The 20,561-nt window shown below is 40.6% G+C and overlaps 2 protein-coding genes across 10 annotated transcripts in view; one reads left to right on the forward strand and one right to left on the reverse strand.

Annotated features, from left to right (window-relative positions):
• SHLD2 (shieldin complex subunit 2) overlaps positions 1 to 4,465 on the reverse strand; it is a 32,296-nt gene extending 27,831 nt beyond the window's left edge. For 8 of the 9 annotated variants that reach the window (XM_071563133.1, XM_071563132.1, XM_071563127.1 and 5 more), the window contains exons 1-2: positions 4,244 to 4,465; positions 2,513 to 2,646 (exon numbers count right to left, since the gene is read on the reverse strand). The gene's annotated coding sequence lies outside the window, so the exon portion shown is untranslated. Of the gene's footprint in view, positions 1 to 2,170; positions 2,255 to 2,512; positions 2,647 to 4,243 lie in introns of those variants that run through there. The other variant, XM_071563130.1, reaches the window with a different exon arrangement.
• Positions 4,466 to 4,560: 95 nt separating this feature from the next.
• Positions 4,561 to 20,561, forward strand: part of GLUD1 (glutamate dehydrogenase 1) — a 29,177-nt gene continuing 13,176 nt past the window's right edge. Inside the window, exons 1-5 of the mRNA XM_071564302.1 lie at positions 4,561 to 5,072; positions 15,918 to 15,998; positions 16,837 to 16,892; positions 17,734 to 17,797; positions 19,453 to 19,547. Of these exons, the coding sequence (XP_071420403.1) occupies positions 4,637 to 5,072; positions 15,918 to 15,998; positions 16,837 to 16,892; positions 17,734 to 17,797; positions 19,453 to 19,547 (732 nt within the window). The 5' untranslated portion in view covers positions 4,561 to 4,636. The remainder of the gene's footprint in view (positions 5,073 to 15,917; positions 15,999 to 16,836; positions 16,893 to 17,733; positions 17,798 to 19,452; positions 19,548 to 20,561) is intronic.

Below are 20,561 nucleotides of genomic sequence, written 5' to 3' on the forward strand. Positions count from 1 at the left end.
CTCCATCTTTGATGTGGCTGAACACAGCTGAAACTATTTACAGAGGAAAGAAAAGTCTCTAAACCCATAGATCTAAGTATTGATAACTTATGCTACCAGTAAAAAGACTTTTAATAAGCTTTAATCTCTAATTGGTTGTAAATAGATCATGGAAATGATGATTTCAAGTCTTCATTTGATGAAAGTGCTTATAGAGACAGTTCCAAACTAAAGGAATCTTCTGGGATTCACCTAATTCATGTGTTTCCTGTAACACCATCTTACAGAGCCAGGCCTCTAGCAACACTGAAATCAGAAATCTGTTCCACACACCTCATTTCATTCCTGTTATATCACGTGCTGGCTCAGCATGAAAAGGGAAGAATATTACCATGAAATGTGGCACTTAGAGTGTAACAGCTTACACTCAAATCTAGAATTAAAATTCAGATTACATTAATAATTCCTTAGATTCTTTAGGCTGTAGTATATTTGTTTTATAAACAATACATCTTAAAAGAACAAATGCTGTACCAACATTACCTCCCATTACTCTGAAGACTGAATACTCATACATTTTCCTGCAGATAAAGAAACTGCCACTTCTATTTTCACATGCCATGCCAAAACCAAGTATATGTGAAGTTTTACTGTAAAGCATTGTGAAGGTGGAAAATAAACCCCAGGAAAATTGAGAATATCTCAACATGGAAAACAAGCAGGTTGCTATTTGGTAGCACTTTAGTTTCCCACAATAGGCTGGCAGGTCCAGTGCAGGAGGATTTCTGGGAAGTCCTGCATACTTGCTGTTTACCTGCACGGCCTGTATTTAACAGAGATGCACAGAGGAGAATAGTCCGTGATTCTGTGATCTCAGCCAAGAGATGTGTGAATAGCATGACAGGTAATGCTCCTGTCAGACTCCAATCCTCCTGTTCCCACAGTCACTATTACGCCACTGTCCAGAGATCTGTTGCCTCAGAGGTTGAACGGTTTCTGCAGCAGAGTTTGGGATAAGATGATAACCTCAGCTCTCACCTATTTATTTACCCTACCAAGGTCTACAGAAAGCTATACAGCACAACATGTTCAAGAAAACCAAGCATTTTTTTGCAATTTCAGGTGAAATAAGGAAGGGAAACCTAGTTGCTCACACTGGCAATTCAAGGGTGAACAAAAACTTGCTTCAACTTGTATAATACTCTAAATCATCCCACTGGGCTAGAATCTCAGATTTACAACTTGGCACATTATTTCAGGAATCAATAGAAGAAAAAAAAGTGTTTGTATGTAAGTGTTACCAGTACTTGGAGTTTATCTCAATCAATTCTTTAAGCAAGGGGTAAGTAAGAACTGTCAAATGCTCCATGTGATATGGTGGACAGCTTAAAATGAAGTTTGCTGAAAAACAACTGTAACTCCAGTGGCAGATTATTTCAAAAACAATTTCTCTTCCCAGAAGGCAGTTTACCACAGAAAGTAACTTGTTCTCTGCCCACTATACACAACAGCTTTCCTCCTGAGCATGTTGTCTAATGGTTGTTCAGACTCTGGAGTCCCTGCTCTGGAGGCAACACTGGATTTGAACGGCTCAGTCACACAAGGACAGAGTTATTCAGAGCCCTGTGAGGATCCCCAATTTGCAGGTTCTCTGCTCATTCTCATCTGCTTTGGTGAGCTGGAAAGAAGACTGGGGAGCAAGCTGGGAACAGGTTTTGAGAGAACACAGTACCATAACATCCTGGGAATGTTTTTGCCAAGGTTTGATAGGTAACACCAATATGAACCTAAATTACCTTTTTATTTTATTAAAAACATGTCTTCCATTTGTGATACCATTATTAACAATGTTAGACACGGGAAAAGATTATCCTAGTCATCTACATATTCTCAAATAGGTAATAACATAATGAATTAAAGCAAAGGTATTGAATTCCAGTCTTAGATAACTTCTTTCAATAAAACTTTAAAATTGGACACATAGAAAATAACTCCACTTGCTATGAAATTGATAATTTACACCTTAAAATTGTGCTTTTGGAAGGCATAATACAGTGTTTATTATTTTCTTATATATAGTAAAAATAATTTCTTAAAATTTCTACATAAGATGTTTTAGAAGCAGCTTAGAAAATTAAATCAACTTGTCTCCCTCAACTATACTTCACAGATTTTAAATAAAAATGGATACCTGTCACGTCCACACAGTTGAATATGAACTTGCTGCAGCCCATGAATCATACAAACAGTTCCTACCACACAGGTATTGAGTTTTCTCTATGCATCTCTCTCTCCAGATGTAGGCCTAAGACCAACATTCAGCATGATATTAATGAAGTTAGTGGGTTTTCACTGATGCTACTCAGCATGAATCTTCTGAAGGTACCCCACATGCTATACAAGTGCAAAGATGATACAGTTCCTCTTTTATTATTGCAAGTATCACTTTTATATTTGCTAGAGCCCCTTCTAAAGCATGCTATTTTTAATTTTCTCTGACAAATAGATTTTCCTTTACCTGCTTCCCACTTACCACACAATACTGGAATGGGGCATATGACTTCTGTTACTCTTCTTGGATAGCCTCAGGCAGTGTCATTCCTTTTGTCTCCAGAAAGGACTTGAATCAGAGAAATATGGTCCAGAGTTTGGTAAACTACCTGTAAACTGTACACATTATTTCAGTCATAACAATGTGCAAACAAAAATCCCTAGTTATCATCTCTCTTACAATATTAAAAGGCCAAGAAAATTAACATCCTGGTTTAGTTATTCTCGGCATTTAGCACATAGCTTGTTGAGTATTTTGTCAAAATGCAGTCCTGTTGATGCTGCCATTACTCCAAATACAATTGTGTGACTGAACCCCTGCAGAGACCCACTTGGTTCTCACACTGTCATGCCCCATACTCAGTCTCAAATACATCCACAAATGTGTACTGCAAACACAGCCTGATACTGCAAGCAGCTGATAATTAAGTGAAGCCCATAAATCAGAGAGACCACAGCTGAAAGCAGGGTAGGCACTAAGCACATTAACCTTAAGATCTACCTCTAACGCTTGATCAAACTGACTAACCATATTTTTCATTTAACCTTTGCATCTGTAAAATGGTATTCTAACCTACAGAACAAGGTGAAAATAAATAGCTGATAAGGATTAATTGCCACAATACCTTTCACCACTTTCTTTTCTAAAGAATATTTAAGAACTTGAGCAGAAATTGAGCTTTAGCTATTGAAAACCTGCAGATGACTGACATAAAATAGCAGCTCAAAGCTGGAACAACCACTGAGAACACTGCAACTGAAAATTATCACTAAAATAGAAGTTTTCCGTGAACCACCTAGACAGGAAAGCAAATCAGTAAGTTTGTTCCTGAAGGCTTGTGGGAACATACAGAGAACAAACTGGCCTAAGAACAAGCTCCTTTCTTGTTTTATTTCCCATATCACTTACTATCAAGGATCTTTGTTCTCTCAATTACAGTTATAAACCATCCTCATTACAGATAAGAAGCAGTGTCATTAGTGGACCTTAGGACAACTTCTGAATCCGAGGATAGAGAACCACATTACATCAAGATAAAAACTGAGTACCAACAGTCTGAAGAGTTTATGTGTGTTCAAAGATTCTATGACTAAGCTTCCTGATGACAAATACACACAAAAGTTAAATCACTCTCCCACAAGCCTTGTAGTACAGCCCTTGGATGTCCACAGTGGTTAGAGATTCCCACAGAGACAAAGCAACTTCCTGGTTATTCCTGTCCTAAGGGCATTGGTCCCCCATAACACTAAAAAAAAAACAACAAACCATCGTATTTTCCAATTAGTGGCCCAAAGCTACAGAAAACCAATCCTAAAATGAATGTGGTTCAATAGCACAACACCCGTGCTCTGAATGCACATCTCACACAGTTTAAGACAATAGAGCTGTAGTGAAACACCTGCACTACATAAACCCACGGATTATAATGGGCCGAGACCCATCAAAGGACCAACAGTTCAGTGGACAGAGCAGACAAAAGTGAGGCCTCTTAAAGCCTCAGAGACTCTGGGTCTGTGAAAGCGGCCATATCAACACGTGCGGCCTCTGACCCGGCCAGGGGACACTTAAACACGCGGGGGTAAGGCGGGTTATCCCGACAGGCTGCCCAGGCCGTCCCTGCGAGGGCTGAGCCCCGGGCGGTGCGAACGCGCCCTCGCTCGCAGCGCCAGGAGAGGCCCCGTGTCACACCCGGCAGCAATGAAGGCTACTTGCCCCGGGTTCCTCTCCGGCCGCAGCGCTCCGGGCGCCGCGGGGCGCTGGGGCAGTAGCGGGGCCGGGCCGGGCTGGAGGAACGGGAAGGGGCCGGGCCCGCAGCGGGCAGGCCGTGGGACAGCGGCGGTGCTGGGCCGGGGAGAGCAAGGCCCGGAGGAAGGGGAAGGAGAAGGGGAAGGGGCCGGCCCCGCACGACGCAGGCCCCGCCGCGCCCCCTCCCGGTCCGCGAATCCCGCCGGGGGCGGCGCGGCGCTTGGCGCGCAGGCGCGCTCGGGAGGCGCGAGCGTTCCCCGCGCCGCCCCCCCCGTCCCGTTTAAAGGCGGCGGCGGCGGCGCCCCGCGGCCCCTGTGACAGCGTCGGCGCCGCTCCAGCCCTACTCCGGCGGCCGCCGACATGTACCGCTACTTGGGCGAGCTGCTGGCGTCCCGCCTGGCCGCCGGCTCGGCGCTGGCAGGCGCGGAGCCCGGCGGGCCGGCGGCCGCGGCCGCAGGGGGAGCGGCGGTGGCGGCGGCATGGGGAGGGGGCCGGTGCCCGCGGCGGCACTACTGCGAGGCGGCGAAGAAGGAGGACGACCCCAACTTCTTCAAGATGGTGGAGGGGTTCTTCGACCGCGGCGCCAGCATCGTGGAGGACAAGCTGGTGGAGGGGCTGCGCACCCGCGAGAGCATGGAGGACCGGCGCCACCGCGTCCGCGGCATCCTCCGCATCATCAAGCCCTGCAACCATGTGCTCAGCGTCTCCTTCCCCATCAAGCGCGACAACGGCGAGTGGGAGGTGATCGAGGGCTACCGGGCGCAGCACAGCCAGCACCGCACGCCCTGCAAGGGAGGTGAGCCCCGCCGGGCCCGCGGAGGCCGCCCCGTCCCGCTGCCCGAGCAGGGCGGGCGGTGCCTCCTCCGCTCCCGCGGGACGCGATCCCCGAGGGCAGGGAGGGCAGCGGCACAGCGGCCCCTCCGCAGCCCCCCACGGGGCACTCGGGCCGCTGTCGCCGTGTCGCGATCGGGCCTTCGCCGCAGCCCGGGCGAGCCGAGGGGGCGAGGGCAGCGCCCGCCGGAGCTGAGCACGGGGTGACTCGGAGCGTGCTGGTGTTTGTTGGCAAACGTGGGAACACCACGCTGGAAGTGCCTGCGCTTGAGTCGGGAGCTGGAGGAGGCTTAACACTTTACGTTAACACTCTACCTGCTGTGTTGGCGAAACACGAATGATCACACAGAAAACAGCCGTAGGGAGAAAAGCCCCCAAGTTTTTATAACAAGTTAACTGTGTATTCACACACAAAAGTGATTTTTCTATGAGTGGCTGGCTCAGCATAGGTGAGACCCAACACTTGCCAAGGGGCCGGGAGGGTGAATCCCGCAGGAGCTGAGCAGAGCTGGGCTCTCGTGGGATCGGCTGTGATCTCAGAGGAATCAAACTCCCTTTTAGTCCGGGATAGATGGCATTTCCTTGGAAAACAAATACAGATGTCCTCCAGCATAACTTACTCAGGAGCTCTGATCTTTGTGGACAGTTAGGTATTGGAAACCATTTCAGAACTGACTCAAACCAGAGCTTCTATAATCTGTAAACAGATTTATTTTTCCTCAGTGTAGACCAGTTTTATGGTTACAGAGAGGAAGTGATTTCTTATCAGTGAACACCTCTATCTTCGACACTCGAGTAGGAAGGGTGTTCTTAGGTAAATGTGTTTGTGCCAGTTCAGCTGCTGTGTATATGTGGGATTTTTCGCTTTACAGCACAAATAGTCTGTCCTGCTAATGTGGTTCCTAACATTGCAAAATGAAATCTGTAGGAGTGAGTGTTCTGTGACATGCTTCATTCTTACCCAAAAAGAAGCTAACTCAACTTGCAGTGTTTACTTGAAAAAAGGATGACCAGCATCACTCAGTCTTAGCTTGGGTGTGGCTGAAGCTTACTCTGTGGAGCTACTGTTTCTCTGCCATTGCTATAACTTCTTTTAAAATACTGGTGGTTATTATACTGCAGTTTTGTCACTGCTTTTCTTTGCTGCTACTGCTGCTTACAAGAAGTCATTTGCTGTACAGCCTGTTACTCTTAAGATCTCTGCTTCTATAACAAAATACAGCTCAGTAGCAAACAACATAATGAGATAGTATTAATATATGATAACTTCTAATATTTTACATTAATATTGCTCAGAACTGATGAAAAATTATGTTTTTACAAGAAAGAATGATACAATACACCATACATAAACAAAACATACCAGCTGGGGGATTGGAGATCGTCTGTTCTGAACCTACGTTTCTAAATCCTCAACAGAATTTCTTGAGTTTTGGTGGCATTCGTTATGCCTGCACTGACACTGAAGCAAACTCTGGAGCACTTATGAGAACTCACAACTGTAAATTTCAAGGCAATTGAAAATGACAGCTCAAGAAAATAGGAAGTCTCAATAGTTTGTTCTTCTTGTGCTGCTCCTCACCCCCTGTGGATTTGGGGAAGGAATTGCAAATGATACTTCCTTTCCTTTCTTCAGTATAGGGATCAGTAATGGATTTCACCTTATAATGCTCTCTAGGAATTTGCTCACTATCAGATGACAGATAAATTTAAATGGGATGCATAAGAGTAGATTAACTGCTTGAAACATGCTATTTCAGAAAAGTTGTGAGAAAGTAGAACGTTTCTACTTTAAAGTTATTTCAGCACTTATGGTACATTTGATCTACCCAAAATGTACCAACAACTTAAGCTTTTGTCTAAAAGGGATTTTTAAACTAGAATCCTAGTAGATTCTGCAGGAATAAAAGCACAAAACCTGCAAAATTCATGTAATGGTATGGAAGGGGAAAACTTGGAAGTAATCCTCACTGTGAAGAAACAGCAAGGGACATAAGGCCACCTTTTAAAAGAAACGGTGAGTTGGCAAGTGGAAGGCAGTGGGAGAAACTCAGCTTCCAGATCTTTTCAGATGCAGAATTGTGATCTTTAACTTCGCACTTCCTGAAAAGTGAAATTTGGTAAAATGAAGTTCCCCATTCTGCTTTTTTTTTTCCCCTGGGTGTGTATTTTGTAATAAGAAAGAGTTAGGGTTTGGTTCCTGCTGGGTGATCGCCAGCAAACAGGGAGACTTTGCCATGTCTGTCACTCTTTCAAGGCGCATTGTGCTTTAAAAGCACACTTGTGTTTCGTGAGATTTACATAAACTGAAGGATGAGAGATGCTGTTTAGAGAATATGAAATACTGCTCTGTGTGCAGATTAGACAAATTATCAAAGTACACTGTAAGATTCAAGTATAGAATGCTGGAAAACAAAGGCTTTTAGGTCTTTTAAAGACTGGCTTCCATTCATTGTTCCTAGTTTCTTTTTGTACATCCACACCAAAATACTTCATTACACTTCTGTAAACCTTTTTGTTTATAAGGACATTTACAGATTTAACCATGAACTATTGAAGAGTTTATACTGTGAATCAAATTTAAAAATATTGATTTAAATTTTCTAAACTTGGAGTCAGCTGAATTACTCAAGGAAACAGTCTCAATAAGCATTTTAATTATCTGCACTTTAGCATTGCCTTCTGTTTCTACTAAATGTTTGTAGCTAACAGCATAGCATTTAGATTGTGTTCCTTCTGTCATAGGTATAATCTTCACTTTCTTTGCCTGCTGGTTCTCTTTTGGATTGAAACTTCAATCCCTGCTTAGTGATCCAGCCCTAACCTGGAAAGGGCCAAATTTCTAAATGCAAGGTTGATCTTTATAAATCTCACATGTGCATTAGATGATACCTTCTAGTAGAAATCATCAGTTCCTTGACTAGTAGCCCTTCTGTACCTCCTCCTGTCTGGCTTCTCTTTTGCCTGCAAAGCAGAAATACCTCAGCAGAGTGAATGCCATAAGAGGACTGCTTTGAAAATATGGGTCCTGAGTGAATGGATGACTGTGGCCTGATACAGCTGGATGAGAGCAAATTCAAGATCAGTGCTGCATTTTTTGCATAGGCAAACTTCCACACCTTGGTGGGAAACTTCACTGTCACATTTCTATTCAAGAAGCACAATACTCTTAATACCCTAGTTCTAACACTCTAAAGCATTGTTCATGAAAATAGGAGCTTGTTTAATGGCTTATCCCACTTTGCTCTCTCCCCCAAACAGGTGTAAGAACACAAGTCAGCTTGGTTATGTTGGACATAGTCGCTACTACGGTAGCGCAGGTGATTCTTCTTTGGGTCAAGAGAAATGCTTTACAGCACCAGATACTGAAACATGCTTTCTTTTCAGTGGAGGTTTTCCACCTTTTCTCTTACTGAGAAAACCCAGAAATAACATATCTTATTTGATTTTGTGGCTCTTACCTATTTAATTGTTGTAGAAGTTAATCCTTAATTCTTCTGCTGGGGTTGCAAACCTCTGCAACTCAAGAAGGTGGTAATTATTTTTCTTTTGGTGTACTTCTCTTCTGTGCTTTAGGAATCTTTACAGAACAGTCACAAATATACCCATTTAAGTGGTATGTCTCGCAGTATATCTGGGTTTTAAAGTCTCCATTTTCTCAATGTAAGTGTTCACTGGAAAGGAAAAATCAGTTAGATGCCTCCTCATCCCACTGGGAACATGGAATAAACAGTTTTCTTGGATGTTGGAACTCAAGTTGCTTGCAGTCCAAACGTAGTATTTCTACAACTGGACTGATGCTGCCTGGCAGCTGAAGTAACGCTGTGGGTCTGATCACTCTTTCCTTTGCTTGTGCAGTGACTTGCGTGCCAGTGGCCAGCACTAACAGGAAACCACAGCTGCTCTTGTTCACTGCACTGACAGCTGCCTAAAGAACTAAAGCAAAGAGGGTTCAGGAAATGAGATGTCTGAATACAGATGACTTAGTTGGAAAGTAGTCTGGCAATTCCTGCTTAATATAACGATTCTAAATAATTTCATCAGGTTCTGTGAAAGGTGTGAAACACTTTTTTTATGTGGTTGCTGATGGCCATTTCTCATTAATAGGTCAGTTTCAGAAAATCGAATAAACTTACTAAATTCGTACCTGCTTCCTAGTATGGAAATGATTTCATGTTTGTTACGCAGCATTTACTGCATGAATAAAGCTATTAAGTGGTTTTAAAAGTTTTTAAAGGCTTTTCATTTTAATCAACTGTCCAAAAGGTCTGTTATAAATGAAACTAAATGATTCAGAGTTGGGAAGCAGCATAACTTTTGTTTGTGCTCACCCAAATTGCTGTAACCAAGTCTCAGCTGCTTCCTCATTTCAGAAAGGCTTTACAACCATCTTCAGTTCCAGACTAGATTTAGTCTAACTTTCACTTACATAGCAATTTTGAAAAGCTTTTCCATACATTACTTTAAAGTTCACTCTTTCATACAAAGACAAATGAATCTACTTTGTTTTCTCAGTTGACATGAAGGTGAATGAATCTGGCTTCCTGTGTGGTACTGCCTTGGAAGTAAAGGACCTATTCTTTACTACAAAACTTTGCTTTCTTCTGTCCATCAAGATTTATCCTTCTCACTTGACTTACGAGTTCACGTTAATGAGTTTCTTACTGCATAAGGTGACTTTTATTCATGCTACCCTTACTGCGGTTTTCCAATTGCAGAGGTCTAAGGCTGTCACTAATCTCAGTCTGAGTCACCAGATACCCTCTGTTGTACACATTATCTTGTTTAAAACAATATACATATGTGATAATGGAAACCTATGCATGCAGGAGTTAGACCAGTACAACCCCATGTGCTACCTTGGCTATCATGACATTGTTTATTCCTTTTGTAAGTGCTATAAGGTGTCTTTGCTTCAGCAGAGCTGTTTATCTTGGGACTGTATTGGTGGCTGTACTTTTTTAAAGTCATGAATGGGTAAAAGTTAAGAGGTCATGTCTTTGGCCCAGGGGTCTTTCAGAGTAAGACATGGAAATGGGCCCTATGGACCATGCCATAGATGGACTATAACACAGACCATCAGTAACTTGACATAAAAGATGGAAACTGATCTAACTTCAAAGGAGTATGACAGTTACAAAAAAAAATGGTAATTAGCCAAAGTGTGATAACACTTGCAGTGTCATAGGTAAGGCTTGTACAAGTGCCATACAAGAATCATTAAGACTGGAAAAGACTTCTAAGATTGAGACCCACCTTTGACCAGTTTTCAGATTTCTGTTCTCTTCTTGTAGCTTACACAACTTTACAATTAGTGCAACAGTGGATATACATTTAAATTGCAAATTGGAAAAAAAAAAAAAGGAAAGGAGTGGGTGTCCTGAGCTTTTGCTGTCTTTTTATAAACTAGTTGCAATGCTCAGTGAACCATATCAAGTTTATGTTTTTACCTCTGATACTCCTTTAGGAAGCTATGCCTTGCTCTTCTGGCTACAAATCTTTTTAGTCTCTACTTTTTCATATAGTCAGCTCATACCATTGGTGCAGTAGCCAGCTTTGTCCTTGATCTTAAATAGTTGTTTTCCCTTGCTACTGTTGGCTCCTTGTCTATTTATAGACAGATCATAGCTCTCTCAGCATTGGGCTTTCTGCATAAACACGTGTTGGGGGTGGTGAAGAGAAGAATCTCCTGTGTGATAATTTCCCTCCTGTTCTCTGGGTGATCCTAGCAGGGATTCTTTGTTGCAGGAATTGCAACAGCTCCATCTTGTTAGGAGTTAGACTCTTGGAAAGAACATGGAATTTATCTGCATCATGTCAGCTCTGTGGTGACTTACTGTTTTGTGGCTCCCGTGGCATTTGGACCAGCCAGGGCCAAGTTGTGTGTTATTTCCACCCTCTGCACACACACCCGTGCGCGTGGTATTAATATCGACGTGCAAGCCTTTCACTGCATCTCTGTTTCAGTCCCTGTTATTACAGTGTTGAATGCAGTTTAATGAACAAACCAATCCTTTAGTAGGGCTGAGGTAGTTCTATAGGTGAGAGACTTCATAGCCGTGTTCTAAGTGTTTAGATTGGGGGACTATGTGCTTGCCTGGTGGTGCACTAAATTTCCCTTATTCACATTTAAAACATGAGGTCTTACATAGGCAGCACAAATAATTTTTGCATAGAGAATATGCTTGGCTTTTCCAGCACAGAATGAAAGATGTGTGTATGTCTATATATCTAACTATATTTGAAATATAAGTACAGCTTAGTAAAAGCATACAAGAAGCAGCATGCTGCAGTATTTAAGTACTGTGTGGTCACTTTATGTATACTGGTGCTTAAATCAGAATGGTGGGATGCCTGTGTAGGGGAATCTCTTTGCTGCCCCAGGTTATAGCTGGCTAGTGCTGTGTGGGAAGAGAGAAATATTTTTATCTCCTCTCTTGGCCAGTAGTGAATTGAATTTGGGAATTAGTAGTTCTTGTTGCTGATTGGTGTACACTGTTCTTGTTGTCCAGCACTGAATTACTCATGTTGCTTTGTTATACTTATCTAGAATTTCTCTGTCTTCCATAATTATGAATTTGTCGCTGTGCAGTTTACCACTCTTTCCAAATGGATAAATAAGGCTAAGCAATTTTCTTCTAGGGAAGGCTGGATTATTCTTCTGCATCTGGAAAAACATACTTATTCTGAAAGAGTCTAGGAATTGCTTAGAATCTGTTCCTACTGAGTTAGGTGTCAGTGATTACTTAGAGTTTCATAGCAGTACAAACACAGTTGCACTTGTTTACTTAACAAACAAGAAAATGTTATACATAATCCAGAGTTAAAACATTAAGTAACTAAGGCACTGCAGTAAATGCTGTGACTGACCTGTGGATTTTGTGAAGTAGTTTGAGCCAGGCGAGCATCTTTACTGCAGCTCCTTTAGACTCGACTTAGACTCCAGCCTTTGGACAGGGTCAGGCAAGCTGTTAATGCACAGAGCTAGTGCAGAATCCAGTGCTGCTAATTGTGAGATTAATATGTCTGTAATCAGTCCTAAAAACTTCCAAGGGAGATAATGAGATCTGTTTTGCTGAGTCTGGGTAGTGTACTAGCTGCTCTGGAAGGCTGCTTTGATGAGCAGGCCTGTTGCAAATAGAGGTGAGCAGAACAAATTCACTATTCTTAACAAGAATTGTCATCTGTAAAGGACCCAAATTAGTTCCAAAGTTCACAAGATCATCACAACTAGAAGAAAACACTGAAGTCAAAGCAGGACAAAACACTGGTTAGATATTAATAATTTAGGTTGAGGTGCAAATGTATTCCAGCTTCTGAGGAATTTGAGAGACTTGCTAAGATTTGCAGGGTATTTAGTGCAGGAGGAGAGTATACCGGGTGTTTTGCTCTCTGTTACTATGGCAACTGTTTAGTTTTGAGACTTTAAATACTGCATGATCATTAGTGGTCAGGGCATACATAGGTACAACAATTTAAGATCACTGCACTAGAAGATCAGAAATTGTGACACTATTTCCCTAAATGTAGATTTGTAGGGCATACTAGAAAGGCAATAGTCATCCTTGAAAAGTTGGTGGTTCTGTAACCATGAAAAGCACAATAAACATACTGACCATCAGAGAACATACTGAAATCTGCACAGTGTAAAATCTAGTAGGATGTATAACCAGTTTTCTTGGAAATCAGGGTCTTTATGTGCATGTTAGTACAATCCTTACTACAAATGTGATGATCAAAATAACTTACTGTTATTATTATAGAATCCAAAATGCAGGCTTACTGATAATTACTACTTTGACATGTATTTAAAAAGAACGCTTTGTTTCAAGTGCTTTTTACCTCCATTTGGAAATGTGAAAATTAATCCATAGCAACTATCTAAGAAGCTAAGCTTAAATCATGAGCAAACAGTTATTGGGCTCAGTGTAAGAGGTAACTGAGTGAAGTATAATATCTTCCAAAATACAGATAATAAAAAAGTTTTAAAAGCATAGACACTGCAATGGGATAAGAAATCGTTCTCCTTATTTTGACCAATACTAAAACAAAATTCAAACGAAAACATTTCCTCATGTAGAAGCTTTTGTGCATAGAAAAACAAAGTCTCTCTTAACATACTGTTTAACTTCTTGAGGCGTGGCAAGGAAAGAGAATTCCCAACTAGAACAAGAATTTGTATGTTTTCCAGTGAAAAGTATTTTCCGTGGCAGTGAGTCATACTGTAACTCGAGGCTTTCTTCAAACTATTTTTTTTGTAGCTAGTTTGCTGTAAAAGCCACAAGTTTCCAGAGACTTACTGCGTGGGACTTGCCAGGGTTTAAAAAAATTATAATCTTGCTGCCTAACAGTAACTTTCATTTGGTTTTATGTAGTAAGAACCTTTAAAAAAAGAAACAACCCCTCAGTATTTTATCTGTGTATATGGTCCATTTTTAGACTCAGGCTATTGAATGCATAGTAACACTGCCAAAAGAGCCATACAAATGTGTGGCAATACTCTCCTACTGCCAAATTAGGAAGCTGTCAAACTAAATTTCAATGATGTCCAAATAGAATAGAAATTAAGTAAGTCTTTTATCTTTGGGCATCCGCTTGCAGATGGGATGTACAGCCTTCTCAGATGCCTGCTCCTCATCAGTCTTAACAGCTTAGCACAAATGACTGCCCTGTCAAGAGCTGGGCCTCCTGTAGAGTAATTACAATTCCTGGAAAACAGTAAATGGCTGAACTGTGAAAAGGAATGAAATGTTAGCGCATCTTAAGTGGTATGTGCTCCTGCCACCAAAGGGAAAGAGTCATCACACCTGACAGGGCACGTGAGATCCACACCATGAGCTTCACCTGACACTGCAATGAAAGATTCTACCATAAAAACTGGAGAAGAGTGACTAGTGAAGTCAGCACAACTCTCAGAACTGATTAGTCTCCCACTTAGCAAGATAAATCCAGCAGTCAAGCCATTTCAATTACAGCTGTTTAAAAGCCTGGAAAAGAAGTTAAATCTTCCTTAAAAATAGAAATTGTCCAGAAAAGGACAAAAGTCTAAAAGTCTGCCCTGTTCTGGTATGGCTGACAAATAGGCAGCTCATTTGCAAGCCTGTCAGTACTTTGTTACTCTTGGGGCTTTTTCACTATTTCCCTTGATATGAAAGTTACATTTATGACATTAAACTTTGTAGGAATCTTTGACTGTAATAAAAGGAAACTGGAGATCTGTTTACACATGTCTGAGTCTTCTAGTGAAACTGCTGCTTGTTTACCTCTTCTGATCCTATTTTCTTTCATATGATGTGCAGAAAAGGCTTCCCTCTCCTTTTGTATTTTTCTTCTCTCTTTGAACTATACAAGATAACTCCTTAACTCTTTAGTCTCCTGCTACTTTCCATATATCAATAAAAAACATTTTGTGTGTCTGCAGGAGTGCATTTATAACGAAACTGCTTTGTAAACACAACTTGGAAGTTTAAATAAGTATATGGGTTGAATAAATACACAGTGATCTAGTTCAGCTGGGAGTGGAGGGGCAGAGTTCATTTCTGGCCAGCAGAGACCGTGACTGCAAACTTGGCTGGCTTGAGCAATACTCAAATGAGACCTGTGCCCAGAGCACCTGCTCAGCCAAGAGGGAATGATTTCCTGAAGCAGGACAGTCAGTGCTGTAAGCAGTGGTTGTTCTTGCTCAGAGCTTGACAGAGGTGTAACTGCTCCTCTGAGGGATCAGAGTAAGGCATGTTAAAAAAAAAACCACTAAACATGTTTGTTGTAACTTTGACTGGTCTGTTGGGCTCTGCTTAGGTCCACTTATATTTTGAATATTACTTCCAGTGAGAGGGGTGTTGAAAGCCCAGACATGAACTCCTTGCAGCTACCCAAGTGAAGAGCTATTTAGTTTGCTTCTGAAGAGCCACCCTTCCCCCAAATACACAACAAATTTAAATTCTGTTCTGCAGAGGCATGGTGCTTTCTTTTACTGATTGAACTCACATAAGAAAACAGCACTTGGCCCTCAGCTTTATTTGAGCAGCACTCAGTTCCTTTGAAACTGGGATTGTGTCCAGAGCATTCAGGAATGGCTTTCATAGCAGCACTTTAGTTTAGATAATGTATGCTGGCCTTTTTTCACTCCTGAGGACCTGAATATGGTCTTCTCTTTACATAATAGGAAATTTGTGGGGCCATGTTCTGGCATCTAAAGGACACTCTGTGCCTGCTACAAACCACCGTGCAACTTGGCATCACCTACAGCCAAGGATTTGGGGAGTAGAGATGGGCATAATAAATTATTTATGGCTCTTTTATATGCTTAGCTATGTAGGAAAGGCTTGATTAGAAGCAAACATACAGCTGTAGGGATTTTTTTGCTGTGGCCACATGACTTGGGGCACTGTGTTGATCTTAAATGTCATGTCAGGTTAAAGTCTTTTCTACTCTGCAACTACTTTCAGAATATATGAATTTTGAGTTCAATCAATTTATTGGACACCTACAACCTATTTTTCAGAAGTCTGCTAAGAGTCAGGCAAGTGAAAGATCTCCTTGCCTTTGTTTAATTGTTTTTCCACTTTTTTCCCAGGCTAAATGCTGCTGTTAAGCCACTTAAAGGAGAATTACTGAAGTCCTGAATTTCTGCTGAGATATGTGTTTAAGTAGGGGAATGGCCTTGCTCTTCAAATCTTAAAGCAAATAAGTTGATAAATTACTTACTTGCATGTTGTAGATGGTTGGTGTGGAATTATTCTTGCTGATTTTTAAACACTTATGAAGTTGTTCAGTGAATTTCCATGTTTTTCTCATGTGTCTCTTGCAGGTATTCGTTACAGTATGGATGTCAGTGTGGATGAAGTGAAAGCCTTGGCATCTCTCATGACATACAAATGTGCTGTGGTTGGTAAGTGCTCATTTTTCAAGCAAGACTTCAATGTTCAGTTTCAATCAGTACTGTTGTAATCTCCAGAAAAAAAAAAAACATCTAAAAGATTAAATTGAACTTTAGACACTACTCTAACTAAAATCTGTACCAAGTTTGGAAAAATACAGAGTAACCAAAACAATAATACATGTTCCCACTGCTGTTACTGTAGATACTTAAATTAAGTAGCATTTTCATTTGAAAAGTCCAAATTCTGCCAGCTACCCTCTCCCATAAAAGTACTGCACCTTTAACTGGAATCCAAGTATGACAGACTTGGATTAATAGGGGACTAATTTTAGGGAGAACAGATGGAAGTTGAAAAGGATTCAGGCAGGGGAGCTGGGGAGAAAGAAGGACAAAATTACTTTATGCGTTATAAAGAAGTACAATTCATACACAGCTACTAAATTGTAGGGAAGTTTGAAGAGAATCTGCACATTATGTGTAAGAAAAGAAAATTCTTTCTTAATGTATATAGCGACACACAGGACTTCCAAGGTAACATGTTTGAGCTAAACCAATAAAATATAAGCCATAAAATTATTTCTAGAAGTGTCAAGGACAAGAGATTGAAGCATAAAAAATTTAAATCATGAACTTTAGAGTTTCAAAGAACATTTTCAAGCTGCTTTGAAATATCTCCCATTTTTATAAGAGTACCTAGATCAGATTATAGCTTAGACTTGAGAAGCCTTAAATGTGGCAAAACACAAATTACTGCCAAAATCAAAGATAGGATTAGTAACACATATTACTCACGTGTTCTGCCTTTGTTGTTGAAAAAGTAAAATGATTTTCCTTTGCATTCTTGTAGATGTGCCATTTGGTGGGGCAAAGGCTGGTGTCAAGATCAATCCCAAGAACTACACAGTAAGCCTAATCATAGATAAAAATTTGGTTGTCTGCAGTACTGAAGCCAGCCAGTTAAAAAAGCTCTTCTAAGGGCATTATTTACCACTTAAAACTTCCAGCCACTTCTGCCTGTGCTGTATTTAGCCTGTACATGCGATAGGTAGGAAAAGAATTTTTAAAAGGTCTGTGTTTCAGAGGTGGAATACTTCATTTATTTATTTATTTTCTTCCTGAATGTCAGGAAACTACAAGTAATTTGGAACCTGAAGCTGATACTGTTAATAAAAGCTTAAGTTAAATTACTTTTAGAAAAAAGTTAATGTTTTCATTTTGACAGAGAGTTTTATGCTCCATTAAACCATTCTATGCAGTGTTCCAGTGTGAATAATAACTAACTTGGCTTATGAAAAGTTTACTGCAGGCTTGCCTTCTTGCTCTAATTAAAATAACTCGTAGAGAGAGGAATACTAGAATAAATAACAGATATTCTAAGCTCAAAGCTCCTGTAAGGGTTTGTGTGGAGTCATTCAACTGTGTTGATTACACAAGTGGCAGCCCAGCTACTGCTGTTGCTGGTTGTAAATCGCTCACACAGGATATCAGATTTGTTTGCTGGAAACCTCTGCTGGAAGCACAGGTGTCTCTTCTGTGCCACACTCCTGACTTGTCATGGATCAGAATGTGCACTTTCTTGTGCTGCCTAAATACCAGCAATCTGTTAGGGAGTGGCATATAAATTATATAAATTATGAATCATGCTTTCCTCTGAGAGGGTGTCTGTTTGTGCTTGGGCTAAGTTCTAGCAAATGCTCATAAACACTAATGTTTTCTTCTGATATTTATTGCATTTTCTCTATAGGACAATGAATTGGAAAAGATCACAAGAAGGTTTACCATGGAGCTGGCAAAAAAGGGCTTTATTGGTATGTTGGGCAGCTTTACTATGAAAATTTAGGAATCTGATATATTGTATATTGGCAATGTCCACTGGATAATATCTTAAAAGAACAGTATTTTTGAGAGCTGTAAACAATTTGGGTGCAGAACTTTCAGCGAAGAGCCAGAAAGAGTTGAGTCATTGCATGTTAAGTGCATTTTAAAGGGAACTGTGTCTTAACTTTTTTCTGGTGGCTGTTCTGCTATGAGAAGCCACAAAAACTGAGGTCACAGTATCCACAATGAATCCTGTTTCTCTTAGATTATGGAATAATGACCATATTTGTAGCAATTTTGATCTGTAATAGCAAACTCTTCACTGTTTCCTGTAGCCTCAGTTGAGGTTTTGGCAGATATCTGAGGAAGGAGAGGAAGGAAATAGAAGATCCACCCCAGCATAAGTTGATGGCTTCACCCATGGCAACCACAGGCTGCAAGGGGAGCATAGGCAAGCAGCATAGGAGCCTGTTGTAACAGAACCTCAGCCTCTGTAATGTTAGTAGGTGCTTCATTCAGACTCTAGACCCTGAGCTGTTCTGATACTTTGCTGTCTGGAGCTGCTATCTGGAACTCTCTGAAGAAAACTGAATGTTACCAGCTCGGCTTGTAATTGAAGAGAGGAGCTTTGCATGAAGAAAGTTCTTACTTAACGAGCTGTGTAACTGGTTAAAGATCTGTCATGTATTCCTGATATCTAACTGCCTCAGGAATGTATATCCATATATCTGTATTTTCTTGCTCTTCAACTAGAGTGTTTATCATCTGCTTTTCCAGCCAGAGTGTTTATCATCTAAATTAAGCTTCTTTATAAACACACTTACTGATGTTACACGTGACTAGAGTAATGCTATACACTATGCCAGCTAAAGTGATTGTTAGTTCAGTGAGAATTAAAAGGGCTTGATTAAATTTGTCTTCTTTTTTTGGCTCTATGGCTAGTGCTACACAACTTTGACAAACCTTTTAAGAAAATTGTAAGGAACAGAATTGTGTTCAAAGTCTTGCTGAGCAAGTGCCTCTGATCTTAAATAGTATGGGCAAATACTGGTTTTAGTTATCAACAAAAACCAGACTGAATTTGTTTTTACTTTAGCAGATATGTGAAAGTTCTTTGAAAAGTTTAGTTAATCGAGAAAGGTTTAATTCTCTTTCTTGAAGTAAGCAGTAAAATCAAATGCATGTGCTATAGTGCAATAACTAGGAACAGCCTCGCTTCAATTTTTAAACTCACCCAGGAAGAAAAAAGAAATTCTAAAGCGAAAGAAGGCAATCGATGTCCCAGTATATAGAAATGATACCTAGGTAGCGCCCTCCCTGTTACAGCAATGATTGTAACAAAATGTAAAAAAAAAAAAAAGCTTTTGATGCATTATCTTGCTCTGACTTTTTATTGACAAACCGACCTTTATTTTATCCAATAGCTTATGTGAAAGGTCGTAGGTTTTGACAGTATTGTAGAAGTGTGTGATACAGTATCTAAAACTGCATTGAATCCAGAAGAATATGTTGCTTGCATAATAAACGGAGGATTAAACAGGGAAACAGTTCTCTGCCAAGGCCTGCACAGTTCCCAAGGGAACAATGGTTGAAGATAACTATTCATGTTGGACCCTTAAAAGCTGTTTGCAACTGTTGCCAACAGGACCCGGTGTGGATGTGCCTGCTCCTGATATGAGCACAGGGGAGAGGGAGATGTCCTGGATTGCCGACACTTATGCCAGTACCATAGGACACTATGTAAGTTTTGAGCAGAGGCTTTGAAGTAGCAAAGCTGCTTAATCATGTAATTTTGTTTAATTATTGGATCGAAGTATATTCTTGCAAACTGTGACAACTTAATTGGTGTGAGATTTTTAGGGTGCAGTTAAGGAAGAATAATGTTAAGGTTAAAGTTTTTACGTTAGCCTTAAAAAAGTTTGATAAAATAGTGATCACAGCTGTTCAGCAAAAAGAAAATACACTGATTTTAAAGGTTTACTTAGTCTAAAATTGGTTTCTACCATTTCTCTGTTTTTCATTAGTTCTATAATTACTATTATAAAGTTGTTAAACAATTAGTTCATAATAGCTTGCATAGTCTACAGTTCTTGAAATCTTTCAATTTCTGCTAACTGAATTTACAAGTTTTATTACAATAATGCTTGTGGTTTTGTTCATTCAGAAGACCATGTAAATTAAGGTCACACTACTGGTATAACCTGTTAAAGTTGTAAGGTTCCCCTAGAACTAACAAGTAATCAGTGTAGACTTCAGCAAATTCTGCAAAATACAAAGCAAAAGGACACTGGTAGAATTTATTGCCCAGGAGGCAATTAAAAAAACTAAAGTTTTTAGAAATTAGTTTCTAATATTAGCCCTTAATTTGGCCTTTGTCCTTATATTGGTGGGGTTATTTGCACCTGACTGCAGACCAGACACTTTTGTTGTATACTTAGGACACTTTGGATGAAACAAAAATGTATTATGGAAAACTTATTTCTTAGTAGCTGTATATTAATATGCTAATCTATTGCATGTTTGCTTATCCCAGCTCCTTTTGAAATGAAAAGATACTTTCTTTGTGCATTCTGCAGTCCCTTCCAACAGTTCTGAAATGCAGCAGGGTGTCTGCCCCTGGTAGTGAGGCATTAGAGGCACCCAAGAGTCTGTTCGAGATGTGCCCTGCTCTCCTGAGACAGTCTCTTGGCAGAATATTTGTCTGATGCCTTTAACAATAGGAGGATGGAGTGGCACACGTTATTCTACATCTGA

The sequence above is a fragment of the Pithys albifrons genome, chromosome 9 (assembly GCF_047495875.1).
Source record: "Pithys albifrons albifrons isolate INPA30051 chromosome 9, PitAlb_v1, whole genome shotgun sequence".
NCBI lineage: Eukaryota > Metazoa > Chordata > Aves > Passeriformes > Thamnophilidae > Pithys > Pithys albifrons.